At 43.5% G+C, this 14,847-nt stretch overlaps 1 protein-coding gene across 1 annotated transcript; it reads left to right on the plus strand.

The window, feature by feature from the left end:
• Positions 1-10,620: 10,620 nt before the first annotated feature.
• LOC109745450 (uncharacterized) lies at positions 10,621-12,952 on the plus strand. Its single transcript, XM_073509072.1, has 5 exons — positions 10,621-10,729; positions 10,820-10,859; positions 11,922-12,176; positions 12,247-12,550; positions 12,643-12,952. Coding segments are annotated over exons 2-5 (663 nt in total). The 5' UTR covers positions 10,621-10,729; positions 10,820-10,857; the 3' UTR covers positions 12,745-12,952.
• The last annotated feature ends 1,895 nt before the right edge of the window (positions 12,953-14,847 follow it).

Consider the following 14,847-nt stretch of genomic DNA (forward strand, 5'->3'; position numbering starts at 1 on the left):
CATATAGAGCCTTACGTCATATTGTCTCTATTACTCTATCTTGTTTAGGGACGTCTTTGGTTTGACTAAAGTGGGGACGTCTGTGGTTTGGTTTACTCTAGCAAAATTGTTTGTATGGAGGGTAAAGCGTATGGAGGCTTGTTTGTACCCGATACTTTTAGGGTTAATGCTATCAATGGTGAATCGATCATTCGCTATCCTTTTTTCTGGGATCTGCTCTTTTCAGTGCAAGGTTTGAGGGAAGGTAAGATTAGTGGGTCAATAACCTGCTTAGCTTTCCAAGTAAGGCAGTGAAGTTTCATATTTCTGTATGTGCTGCACCGGCCACCTATGGCTATGGCCGCGCCGGCCTCTGCGCGTCGTGCCTCCCCGGCCTCCTCTATTGGCCACGCTGGCTTTTGCGCACCGACTCAACTTCCCACTGATGCTATTTGCGCCGCCGCCCGCCACCATGGCGTGGCTGCAGTCCTGCTTCGGCCTGAAGAGGTCCCAGCGCTGCGTGTGCATCCTCCTGTTGGTGCTCGGGAGAGGTCCCGGCTAGACAAGGATGCTACGCTCCTCTCTCTTTTCTCTCTTGTGGCTGATGCTTCCAGTGTTGCGGCTACTACCAGTTCGTCCCCAGCAGATAGTACTAGGGAGCAGGGACAGTGCACACAAGCTCCCCTTTGTATCTCTCTATCTCTCTCTCTCTTTTTTTTTTTTGACATGCTCGTTCTTGAACTGCTGTGAGTGGTAAAAAAAGAAACAGTAGGTAATGGGGATCATGGAGCCATAAGATTTGCCTCGTCTATTAAATAAGGAGATAATAGATTTTAGAGGTTTAAAGCACGCCCACACAATTTCAGCATGACAATTACTCGCCCTGAAAAATATTCTCTAATTTCTTTGCGCCTGCGGCCATCCAAAGCTTGGCCTCCTCGACAAGCGGTGAGTAGGATGGTCGGTGGCGCACTCTTGTGGCGGAACACCCGTGCATTTCTTTCATTCCAAATGGTCCACGAGACGAGCATGGTGAGAGAGGTCATAGCTCGCCGGTTAGGGTTGCGGTTGTCGGTTCTCTTGTCCCACCACTCGTAGACGGAATCATACATGAGCCAGTCGGGATGTATCCATGTCCGCGAGACCAAGCTTCTCAATGAGAGACTCACATAGCCGAATCGTGTAGCGGCACTTAAAGAAAAGATAGGCTTCCGATTCTTGTTCCCTATTGCAAAGCTTGCAATGGCCACAATTTGGCCAACCTCGTCGCTCCAAGCGATCGGCGATCCAAATCCTATCTTGCAACACCAACCAAGCAAAAAACTTAATCTTTGAAGGTGTCCAAGCCTTCTAAACCATGCGATCCAAGGGGGAGAGAGTCATGCCTATGAATTGAGTCATTCTGGATGTTCCGCAGTCCTACAGCCTACAAGTTAACCTAGCTAGGTACGAGTGAATTCATGTCTCTTTAAGCTATCTTATACACGTAAGTAGTCTTGTACGGATGTTTTCTTTTGCTTTTGAACAAGTTAAGACTAATGCAAATGTAAATAGCATGGTAAATTACGGACCTCAGAGTTGATAATTCAAGTACAAACACCATATTAACATTTTTTAACCCTAGAAAAAGTTGTTGAAAACACATGCACCGTAATTTTCTATGTAAATAGCATGGTAACATACGTACTGTAGACCCGATAACTTACGCACAAATCCCATGGTAAATTTGAGCCGGGGGAAATTTTGTTGTAAAAGATAACCCCGTTAACTTACGTATAAATAACATGATATTCTATGCTCCGCGGACTTGATAACTTGCATATAAACACCGAGGTAACTTTGACCCAAGGGGAAGTGTTGTTAAAAACGTGCCCCCGATAATTTCTGTGTAAATAACATGGTAATATAAGCACCATATAACCGATAACTTACATACAAACACTTTGGTAAAAAAATTATCCAGGAAAAAGGTTGTTAAAAACGTACCCCGATAATTTCTGTGTAAACAACATGATAATATAAGCACAACACAACTAATTTAGAAAAAAATGTTGAAAAATATACCTTGCTAACTTATGTGAAAATAGCATGGCAATATATGAACCACATACGTGATAACTTACATACATACACCATGATAACTTTGACCAAGGAAGGAAAAAGTTGTTAAAAAAAGGAAAAAGTCCATTTTAAACCTTGAATTTGTAGAGCCTAGCTAAATCGAACCCTCAACTTCAAATCCCGGTCGTTGGCACTCTGAACTTATCAATCCCGGTCTAAATTGAACCCTGGAGCTATTTGGCGCACCGGGAAAGCGACGATCCTGGGATTGCATCTCTCAGTTTGCTTCTTTGGTGGGCGGGCCAGCCTAAAAAATAGTATGGAAAAATGTCCATGAACTAAAAAATGTTCGCAAATCAGGAAAAAAGCGGAAATCAAAAATATTCTTAAATTTAAAAAATCTCCAGGAGTTTGGAAATTTCACAAACTAAAAAATTGTCGCAAAATTGAAAAGGTTTCTTGCATTTGAAAAAAAATCGTGAACACCAAAAATGTTTTGAATTTCAAAAACTGTTCACGAATTTGAAAAAAATATCACGAACTAAAAAATGAAAAAATTCTCACGAACTCAAAAAATGTTCGCAAATATAAAATTGTTCTAAAAAATTACGTGAGATTGACAATTGTTTGCGAAGTTGAACAAATATCGACAAACTCGAAACATGTTGGCAAAGTCAAAAAATATTTGTTGAATTAGTTTACATGATTTAACAAAAAATCACAAGTTTGAAAGATGTTCACGAATTTTAAAAAACACCCGTAGTCTCATGCGGGCCACCCAGTAACTGATTCTTTTCGTACTCGTGCCCACTTGCATAGCAAACCTAAGCTAGTTTTTTTGAAAATGTCGTTCTGGCAATGGTCTAGTGCCTAGATCTTTTTTTTCTCTTTTGATTTTCTGTTTCTGTAATTTCTATTATCATCTTATATCCCATTTTGTTTATTTTTAATTTATAATTTCCTCAGGCATTTTATTTACATACTTGTTTTTATTTGTTTCTTTTTTATTTTCCTTTCTCTATTTTATTATCATATTTCGTTTTTAAATACATGAACATTTTTCTCTTAAATATATGTTGAACATTTTTCAACTTCGTACTTTTTTACGTGAAAAACAGCTTAAGGTTCGATCTGGACCGGGATTGATAAGTTCGTGGTGCCAACGACCAGGATTCGGAGTTGGGGGTTCGATTTAGCTACGGTCTACAAGTTCAAGGTTTAAAATGGACTTTTCCCTAAAAAAAATACCTGGTAACTTATGTGAAAATAATACGGTAATATACGAACCACAAATCCGATAACTTACGCACAAACACCACGGTAACTTTGACCAAGGAGGGGAAAATTGTTGAAAAACATACCCCGATAACTTATGTGAAAATAGCATGGTTTATACGAACTGATGTGAAAATAATATGGTAATATACGAACCGAATTCCCGATAACTTAAATAAAACCACCGCGACAACATTGACCAATGGAAAAAAGTTGTTAAAAAGGTAAACCTCATGTGAAAATACCACGATAACTTACATACCAGAAGCGTGGTAACATATGTAGCCCAAGCGCGCTAACTTTGAGCAGAAAAAAAGTTATTGGAACATAAAAATATGGGATGTAGTTTCAAAGATCTGGTCGCAACGAATCTTTTATGTGAAAACAATTTTTGCATCGGTCCAATGGTTTGATCTACAATTCTTTTTTGAACTTTTAAATAGGGAGATTTAAGATGACATCAGTTTTGTTGTCCTCTAGTGCATACATATATGTGTATGTGGAGAAGGATGGGGGAACCATTTTTATGCGCCCGGTAACTTGTGTGAAGATATCACGATAACTTATATACCAACTTGAGATCTAGTTTCAAAGATCTTGTCGCGACGAATCTTTCATGTAAAAACGGCCTTTTGCATCGGAACGACGATTTGAGCTACAAAATATTTTGAACTTCTGAAATAGAGAGAATTTAAGATGACATCAGCTTTATTGTCCTCTAATACATCGATATATCTACCTCGCACACCAGATAGTAGACTTGATAACTTACGTGCAAACACTGTGATAACTTTGACTCGGTGGGAAAGAAGTTGTTGAAACACAACCCGGTGACTTCTTTTGTAAATAACATGGTGATACACGCAACGTATGCCGGTTTCATCAGACGCGGTGTCTTGGCTCCTAGGTGCATATGCACCCATTGTTTAAATACACATTTTGAAAAGATGAAAAATTCGGAACAAAAATCCTGCGGGTATATCCGGACATTATATGTGCGTGCACAAAGTTTCGATGAAAAACGACGTTTTTTGTGGCTTGTGTAAAAAAGATAAAGAAATGCCTCGTGAATAGTTATAATGGAGCACCCGAAATTGTCTTTTTTACACAAGCCACAAAAAACCTCGTTTTTTCACCGAAAACTTTGTGCACGCACATAGAATGTCCGGATATACACGCGGGATTTTTGTTCGGAATTTTTCAACTTTTCAAAATGTGTATTTAGACAATGGGTGCATATGCACCTAGGAGGCATAGCCAATTTCCGGGTTTCATCTCTCTTCACCCTTTTCTTAAAGTAGATCATTCGTTCAAATTCAAGCAAAAAGGAAATACGCCACGTACACATGTGAACACACTCTATAAAGCCATATGTGCTAAGATACTTCGATTTTTTTTTTACAGAGAAGTTCCTCCATGAACTTACACATAAAGTGCGGCATCAATGATGCACAAAAGAAAAACAAAGAATTCACTTTTCTATGTACCAAGACAGTAGTACAAAGGTTAAAATCTTTGATTTCCATCCAATTAACAACAGAGAAGATTTGGTGTGTTGGTTATTCGGTCTGGTAATTGTGGTTGTGAGAGTAATAATCTACCATGGCTACTGGTAGGGGATCTGAATGAAATCCAATTCCTCAGTGAGAAAGAAGGGGGAAATCCTAGGCCACCTCAATACATGGAAGCGTTCCAGAATGCCATTGATGACTGTGGCCTGAGGGATTTGGGCTACATTGGGGATCGATTTACTTGGCAGAGGGGGCGTATACGGGAGAGACTTGATCGAGGATTGATCAATGATGGCTGCGCAAACATGTTTCCAGCGGCTGCGCTACAGAATATGCACTATAACCATTCTGACCACCGTCCACTCTGTGTGGACACAGAATATTTTACTCATGTTGAAGGCAGTAGTGGAAACACTAGGCGTTTTGAAGCGCGCTGGTTACGGGAACATGAGTTCTCAGATATAGTGCAAGAGGCATGGAACTTGGCGGGGTCTAACCCAGCCCTTGCTACTGTCCAGGAGAAGTTAAACAATATGCATAATTCTTTCCATAATTGGGACAAGAGAGTTCTTAAGAAACCAAAGAAAAGGCTTAGGAAGGCACAGAAAGATCTCAAGAAAATCATGACCGGACCAATCAATGATGATTCAGAAGAGAAAAGAAAGGAGTTATCCGAGCTAATTGAATATTTACTTGAACTGGAGGAAATACACTACATGCAGCGATCTAGAGCGGAATGGCTGAAGAGTGGTGATCGTAATACGGGATTTTTTCAGGCCTATGCAATTGCTAGACGAAAGAGAAACCTTATTAAGAGGCTTAAAGATGGCAATGGCAATGAGATGGAAGGTACAGATGCTCTTAAACCGCATATTTGGAATTATTTTAATAACTTGTTCACGTCTGAGGTGAACCATGTTGATCCATCTATTATCCATAAAGTTCAACGTAAGGTAACTGAACAAATGAATAAGATGTTGATGGCCCCTTATACTCATGATGATGTGCGTAAGGCCGTTTTTAGTATTGGTGGTCTTAAAGCACCTGGGCATGATGGTTTACATGCTATTTTCTTCAAGAAATTTTGGCATATAATTGGAGAGGACATATCCCAAGAGGTTCTTTTTGCCATAAACTCAAGACAAATTCCTGCAGAGTGGAATGATACGTGCATAGTTCTTATTCCCAAAACTGATTCTCCTGAGTTAATTACACAATACAGACCCATAAGTTTGTGTAATGTACTGTACAAAATAATTTCTAAGATGCTGGCGGCCAGACTAAAGGGAATATTGCCGGAAATTATCTCTCCCACTCAGAGTGCCTTTGTCCCTGGGAGACTAATCACAGATAATGTTCTTATTGTGTACGAGTGTGTCCATAAAATAAAGAATAAGAGATCAGGGCAGTCAGGACTATGTGCTGTGAAGCTGGATATGCACAAAGCTTATGACCGTGTGGAGTGGATTTTCTTGAGAAGCATGATGGAAAAACTTGGATTTCATGACATCTGGATTGAAATGATTATGTCCTGTGTTTCATCAGTGAGGTATAAAGTAAGATTCAACTCTCAAGAAACTGATATTTTTACCCCTTCTAGGGGAATTAGACAGGGGGACCCTCTCTCCCCATATTTATTCCTCATTTGTGGAGAAGGATTATCTAGTATGTTGCAGTATGAAGAAGAAGTTGGTGGCATGGAGGGAATTAGAGTGTGCAGGAATGCACCATCAGTATCACACCTTTTATTTGCTAATGATTCTCTAATTCTCATGAGAGCAGATGTGTTAAATGCAACTTCCTTACAACAAGTACTGGATACCTATTGTGCAAGTTCAGGGCAAATGGTGAGTCTGGCTAAATCAAGTATATTTTTCAGTCCTAATACTAGTGTGGTGTCTAAGGCAGAAATTAGCCAAATTCTTCATATAGACACCGAAGCTCTTTCAGATAAATATCTCGGGCTACCAGCTATAGTTGGTGCAGATAAGAGTGATTGTTTCAGGCATTTTGTTGAAAGAATTAAGGAGAGAATACTAGGATGGATGGAAAAACAATTGTCTATTGGGGGCAAAAAAAATTGTTAAAGGCGGTGGCACAAGCTATCCCTGTTTTTGCTATGTCTATTTTCAGTTTGCCCAAGAGGATATGCAAAGAAATTACAGATATTATTGCCCAGTTTTTGGTGGGGTGATGATGTAGATCATAGGAGAATGCACTGGATGGCATGGTGGAAACTCTATGTTCCAAAAAGTGAAGGAGGTATGGGCTTCAAAGACCTATATTCTTTTAATCTAGCTATGTTCGCTAAACAGTGCTGGAGACTGTCACTGATCCAGATTCTTTGGTGGCGAGAGTTTTAAAAGCTAAATATTATCCTAATGGAAGCATTCTTACTGGTACTCCAAAAAATGGGTCATCCTTTACTTGGCAAAGTATCCTTAAGGGACTGGAAACTTTTAAGAAAGGGTATATTTGGAGAATTGGGGCCGGGGAAGAAGTGAATATATGGAAGGATCCTTGGATCCCAGCTAGTTCTGATTTGAAGATTATCACTCCTCGGGGCCAAACAGTGTTGACACGGGTGTGTGTGAGTTAATTGATCCTATGACGGGCACTTGGGATGAGGACTTACTACAACATATTTTTGTTGGGGATCGTAGCAGAAATTAAAATTTTCTACGCATCACCAAGATCAATCTATGGATTTTACTAGCAACGAGAGGGGAGGAGTGCATCTACATACCCTTGCAGATCGCGAGCGGAAGCGTTCAAGAGAACGGGGTTGATGGAGTCGTACTCGTCGTGATCCAAATCACCGATGATCCAAGCGCCGAACGGACGGCACCTCCGCGTTCAACACACGTACGGAGCGGTGACGTCTCCCACGCCTTGATCCAGCAAGGAGGAGGGAGAGGTTGAGGAAGAAGGCTCCAACAGCAGCACGACGACGTGGTGGTGGTGGAGTGACAGTTCTCCGGCAGGGCTTCGCCAAGCACACGCGGAGGAGGAGAGGTGTTGGGGAGGGGAGGGGCTGCGCCTTGGATGTCGTCCTGCAGCCCTCCCCTCACCCCTCTATTTATAGGGAGAAGGGGGAAGGGGGCCGGCCCCTTTAGATGAGATCTAGAGGGGGGGCGGCGGCCAAGGGGGGAGGGAGCTTGCCCCCCAAGCAAGGGGGGCGCCCCCCTTTAGGGTTCCCCCCAAACCCTAGGCGCATGGGCCCTAGGGGGGTTGGCGCCCAGCCCACTAAGGGCTGGTTCCCTTCCACCTACAGCCCATAAGGCCCTCCGGGGCAGGTGGACCCTCCCGGTGGACCCCCGGAACCCCTCCGGTGGTCCCGGTACAATACCGGTATACCCCCGAATATTTCCGGTGACCGTATGGTGACTTCCCATATATAAATTTTTACCTTCGGACCATTCCGGAACTCCTCGTGACGTCCGGGATCTCATCCGGGACTCCGAACAACATTCGGTAATCACATACAAACCTTCCTTATAACCCTAGCGTCATCGAACCTTAAGTGTGTAGACCCTACGGGTTCGGGAATCATGCAGACATGACCGAGACACCTCTCTAGCCAATAACCAACAGCGGGATCTGGATACCCATGTTGGCTCCCACATGTTCCACGATGATCTCATCGGATGAACCACGATGTCGAGGATTCAAGCAATCCTGTATACAATTCCCTTTATCAATCGGTACTTTACTTGCCCGAGATTCGATCGTCGTATCCCAATACCTCGTTCAATCTCGTTACCGGCAAGTCACTTTACTCGTTCCGTAATGCATGATCCCGTGATTAACTACTTAGTCACATTGAGCTCATTATGATGATGCAATACCGAGTGGGCCCAGAGATACCTCTCCGTCATACGGAGTGACAAATCCCAGTCTCGATCCGAGCCAACCCAACAGACACTTTCGGAGATACCTGTAGTGCACCTTTATAGCCACCCAGTTACGTTGTGACGTTTGGTACACCCAAAGCATTCCTACGGTATTCGGGAGTTGCACGATCTCATGGTCTAAGGAAATGATACTTGACATTAGAAAAGCTTTAGCAAACGAACTACACGATCTAGTGCTATGCTTAGGATTGGGTCTTGTCCATCACATCATTCTCCTAATGATGTGTTCCCGTTATCAATGACATCCAATGTCCATGGTCAGGAAACCGTAACCATCTATTGATCAACGAGCTAGTCAACTAGAGGCTCACTAGGGACATGTTATGGTCTATGTATTCACACATGTATTACGATTTCCGGATAACACAATTAAAGCATGAACAATAGACAATTATCATGAACAAGGAAATATAATAATAACCATTTTATTATTGCCTCTAGGGCATATTTCCAACAATTTTCTATCCTGTAGATGTCCGCAGAATACTACAGATTCCTATCAATCTCCATGCCTTTGATGATTTTATTGCGTGGCAACCAAGCCGGACTGGTATTTTCTCTGTTCGCACAGCTTACCATTTACAATGGATGCATACTTTTCAAGCACATGCAACTAGGATGAAGACCCCTGGTGGATCCACACCTCTGGCAGTCTGGAGTACACTTTGGAAACTCCCAGTTCCACATAAAGTTCAAGTGTTTGGATGGAGGGTGTTACGAGGAATCATCCCGCTGCGAGCTATCCTCACTAATAGGCATGTCGGGTCTAATGGAGCCTGCCCAATCTGCCATCAGGGGGCGGAGGACATCAAGCATCTTCTATTCCAGTGCACACATGCAAGGAATTTGTGGGACCGACTAGGCTTGCTGGAACTAGTGAATCAGTCATTGCCAGTGGATAGATCGGGATCGATCGTTGTCGCGCATATACTGTCACTTATGGACAGTCATCTATCTATGCATCCGAACATCAATTTTAAACAGGCCATTTTGGTGGGAGCGTGGTACCTATGGTGGATTAGGAGGCAGGCCACACACAATGGAACATACCCACCCTCATGGAGATGGCCTATCTCAGTCCTGTCCATTGTGAGGAATTTCCAAAATGCCTCTAACCGAATGACCGAGTTGCCTGAAACAAAATGGAGGAAACCGGACCCAAGATTCATAAAACTTAATGTTGACGCAACTTTTTTTGCACATGAGGGCATTGGTGCAACTGCAGCTATTCTCAGAGACATCAGGGGAAATTTTATTGTGGCTCAGTGCAAATTCATTGCTATTGTAGCCGATGCTATCACCACGGAGGCAATGGCCATGAGAGATGAATTACTATTCGCTAATTCCCTTGGATTTAGTAGGATAGAAGCGGAGTCTGATTCCCTTCAAGTCATTAATTTCTGCTCTGGACAAACAAGATGGTGGGATGAAGCTACAACCTTATTTGCAGAATGCATAGATATTGGTTCATCTATTGGAAAGGTCACCTTTAAGCATTGCTTACGATCATGTAATAATGTAGCGCATGTGCTAGCTAATCATAGCTATCGTAATAAGTCCTCTTTTAGTTGGTTGGACGAGCCTCCCGATTTTTTGATGAGGGAACTCGTGGACGATGTAAGTGTGTTTTAATTCAATAAAGCTAGCCATGATGGCCTTTCCTAAAAAAAAAGGGTAAAAGTCCCATATAAGGGTCATTTTTTGTATCACAGTCCTTAATGTAATATAAGGAAAATGCAAAAGGGGAAATAATCGCACAGGCCCAAACAATGTGGCCCATGCAAACCAGGTGAGCCCACCCAGGTTATGAATGGCTGCGCCATTGGCCTTACAAAGGCACCCCCACCCGACTCCACCACCTAGGAAAACCTAAACCCTAGATCCCACTGCCGCCGCCGCCCTCCCTGCACGTTTGCTCGGGCTGCTCCGCTGCTGCTCCTTGGCTGTTGGCTCGCACCGGGAAGACGAAGAGAGGAAAAGAAAACCCAGGTATGTTTCTTTCCCCTCCCCTGTTCTTTGGTTTGTTTATTTTTGTTTTTCGTTTCTCATGTGTATTTCTTTGTTTTGTTCATTTTTCAGCATGGACCAAATGGAAGTGGATCAGCCACAACCACACCATGTAAGTATAAGCAGAGCATAACATTCCTTTGCATCCAAGTTTTTCCTCCTTTCCTTTTTCCCCCCTCAACCTAATAAGCTCATCCCCACCTGTTCTGTACAATTGCAGCAAAGTGAGAAACAAATATTCCATAGATGCGTGACAGATAAAACCAGAGACTTTCGTGCTAAAAGCTATGGTACTCTTATTCAGCCCTATGAGTTTAGTTGTTCTCAAAATGGAGTACTTGGAGAAAAACATGGTTTTATACATTATTCAAATAAAGCAATAGCTTTTGCTGGGAATCCGGAAGAAGGATTTCATTCAACAGAAGTGCAGAAACTAGCAGCTACTTTCTTAGTTGAGAATGAATTGCCCTTTAATCAGCTAGACTCAATTGGGCTGAACCCAGAAATTGATATAGGGATTGTTAAGACCCATGGTGTCGCCTATAATAGGGAGATTGCAAGAACTGTGACAGCTTATGCTCACATCCCCCAAAGTGTAGACTCCTGGTTAAATTCATTAAGTATTCAAGGTTCCGTTGACGTTCCCACAATTTTAAAAGATAGTATTAGGTATGGAAACCCTCCTCCCCTCTTTATCCTCTCTGGTTTATATTTGCTTACATTGCCTCATACACTTGTATTTGCTTACACTGCCTCGTACACTTGTATTTGCTCCATACATTAGTCTAGTCTTTTAGATTGTGCAAGTTGCTATGTCTCATAAGTTTCTCCCATTATAATGTGCTTTGCCTTGTATTCATATTAGATTTGTCACATTAAATTATGCTGTTTTGTTAGTGATGAAAATTTACCTAAATTGTGCTATTTTGTTAGTGATGCAAATTTATCTCTGTTAGGAATTTGTATGTGGCACTTGAGGTTCTGCTAGTGGCTTTTCATATTAGATTTGTCACATTAAATTGTGCTATGTTGTTAGTGATGAAAATTTATCTCTTGTAGGAATTTGAATTTGTATGTAGCACTTGAGGTTGTGCTAGTTGCTTCATATTAGTTCTGTCACATTAAATTCTATTATTTTGTTAGTGATGTAAATTTATCTCTTTAATCATGGTAGGGATTTGTATGACCTACTTGAGAGGTTATGGGACAAAAACATGACAGTAGATGATGTGCACCTTAGTGGAACTTATGGTCTCAATGGCGACATGATGCAAATTAAGCCATCCCATGTTCGTGTAAGGAATCTTGGTGATGCTAGGCGGCCTTCGCAAGGTTTGGCAGACATGATATTCCACAATATTCTGAACCGCTGGACAAATGATGTTGAACTAAGTCACTTTCATCAATTCCTCCTTAATACAAATATATGGTATGCACTAGCCAACTAATTCTTCTAGCATTGACCATCATATGTGTTTAACTCTAATCATTTTTGGCAGCAAAGAAGATGTCCTCAATCATCCATTCCTAGGAGGCTCCGGTGCTAGGGAGGGCATGTACAAGGAATTGTTTAGAAGAAATTTTACCCAACGTCAAAAAGATTGGTTGCAGAACAACATTAACACACAAGGGTGGCAAGTCCGAGTTGATCCTGCTGATCCAAATACAGATTTTGGTTTTAGAGAGATTATGATTTTTCAGAAAATTAATAAGTGGGCCCAAGCGTTTGAGCCAAATACTTGGGGTGCCTTACACTTTGCAAAAATAGCCGTATCCCATTATCACGAGCATGATCCTGTCGGGGTAAACTAACCAATCACAAATTATTATATTATTTTGTTTTGGGGCTGTATATATAAATAACAGACCCTTTTTGTGTGTTTTGTGTGTGATAGCGTCCCCAGCTTGATGCTAAGCTCAAGGATCTTCTACCTGGACTACTTGTTGGAGTATATGGTGCAACGTTTAATCCGGACTTTGTAAAAGGTCCCGGATGATCTACCTGGCCTTCCTTCGCCTAACTGGAGTGTATGGTGCCAAACCACTTTCAAGGTCTCGGCTAGTTGACTACTTATTATCTAAACTTTAGGGCTACTTATCCAACTTGTACGCATGTGAGCTTGTGAGCCACTGTGGCACTATTGACTTGGAACACATTTGTTGTTGTGTGCTTGCTTTGTTCGTTGGATTTTATCCTTTGTTGTATGCTTGTCAGCTTTGATCTGCTTGCTTCCTACTGTCAAAGCTTGCTCCTCCCCACGTTTCTTGTGCGCCGCCACCGCTGCACCTTCTTCCTCTAGCTCTGGCGCCAAATGCCAGGTCCTAGCCACTACACTCGTCACCCTTCTCCTTTGGTGGACCTGCGCACACACAGCTTGGATCAATCAACGCTGGCAAGGGCGTGAGCCAAGAACGGAGAGAGACACAGGTTGGTTTTCTCCAGTCCAGCATCCATTGCTTTGTGTGCCTTCTTTTTTTGTTTTTCTATTTTGCCTGGCAAACCTGCTACACAAATGCAGGGTGGCCTTTTACACTGCCCACTTCACCTCACCAGTGCACCCATGATGAGCTAGGCCATCCAGGGCGTGCTCTACAACACACTTTGTCAACCTCCCAAGCGTGCACACATACTGTTGACTAGGTGCTTATAACAATTGCAGTCTGACAAGTCACAAGTGACAACCCACTACATACATCACTATGCCATTTTACCAAATTTACCACAAGGACAAGATTAGACTGACAAGATGAAACCGACAGCCATGGACACGGCGATTAGCAGCTTCCTTTGGCCGAGCTTCGAGCTGGGGCAAGCGCGGGCGCAGCGCCTGAACACACAGACACACACTTTGTGAAAATTCAGGCGCAATGTCAGTTTTACGATACATGCAAGATGTGTATTGTACTCCCTTCGTAAACTAATATAAGAGCATTTAGAACACTACTTTAGTAATCTAAACATTTTTATATTAGTTTACAGAGGGAGTACCTGCGGGTGAAGGGCTGCGGATTTCGATGGGTTCCACGTGTAATGTAGCAGCTGTACGACCTCACATGACCAGTCGTGCTGTTAGCGCTCGCCAGATTCGTAAGTCCACGTTGCCTCAAAGATCGTGGTAGTGGGACGACCCAGTAGCTATAACACTAGTTAGCTTCCTTATTGTATATAAGCCCGTACGTCTCCAGCGAGGCGCCATACGAGTCCGCTTACGGCAGGCTGCCGTTGGCGAACCTCGCCGACGAGCCGGAGGCTTGAGGAACGAGCTGGCTCATCAGCTTCCACCGCGTCTCCTTTATGGGAGTATTTAACCAAAAATTACCACAATTCGTCGAATCATGCCTACGAACTATCACTTTACAACTTTGTGCCAAAAACTATCGCTTTTTTCCTAATCTGTTGCTAAAAACTACCAAATGTGAAAATTGCTCGCTTTGCCTGGGTTAAACCCGAATCTGACTGCCCGACCCCACCGTTTAGGTGCCAGCGTGGCGAAGCGCTTGCCGGCCGTTAACGCCCGTGACCGCCTGTCCTCGTAGCCACCCGCGGACCCAAGCTCCCGCCGAGCCCGTGCCCCCGCTCGTCTCCCCTTGCCCGCCGCAGTGGTCACCGGAGCACTGACGGCAATCGCCGATCCCATCGCGACAGGATCCTGCAGCCTCGCCTCCCTGGCGCAGCCCCGCCGTCCAGCGAACCGCCCCGCACCGCCCGTCGCCATGGCCTCGCCTCGAGCGGCCGCCGTCCCGGGGCTCGCCGCCGGCAGGCCTCCCCATCACCGTCCAGCCTCGTCGTCGCCAGATCCGGCAGACGCCGCCCCGAATCCGCCTCCCCCGGACCTCCCCGCCGCCCTGCTCGCACCGGAGCGCCGCCTGCAGGTCGCGCCGTCTCCTCCAGATGCGGCCGCACCGCCGTAGTACCTCATCTTCTCCGCCTCCGGTGAAGGCCGCCGCCGTCTCGATCTCTTTCTACGGTGATGGAAAACTTAACGGTGCTGACTTTTTCCGTCCTGACATGTGGGCCAACATCTATCATAAACGTGCCAAATCGGGCGCTTTACAAACTTGGTAGTTTTTAGCAACGGATTAGGGGAAAAAATGATAGT

This window comes from Aegilops tauschii, chromosome 2 (genome assembly GCF_002575655.3).
Source record: "Aegilops tauschii subsp. strangulata cultivar AL8/78 chromosome 2, Aet v6.0, whole genome shotgun sequence".
In the NCBI taxonomy this organism is placed as follows: domain Eukaryota; kingdom Viridiplantae; phylum Streptophyta; class Magnoliopsida; order Poales; family Poaceae; genus Aegilops; species Aegilops tauschii.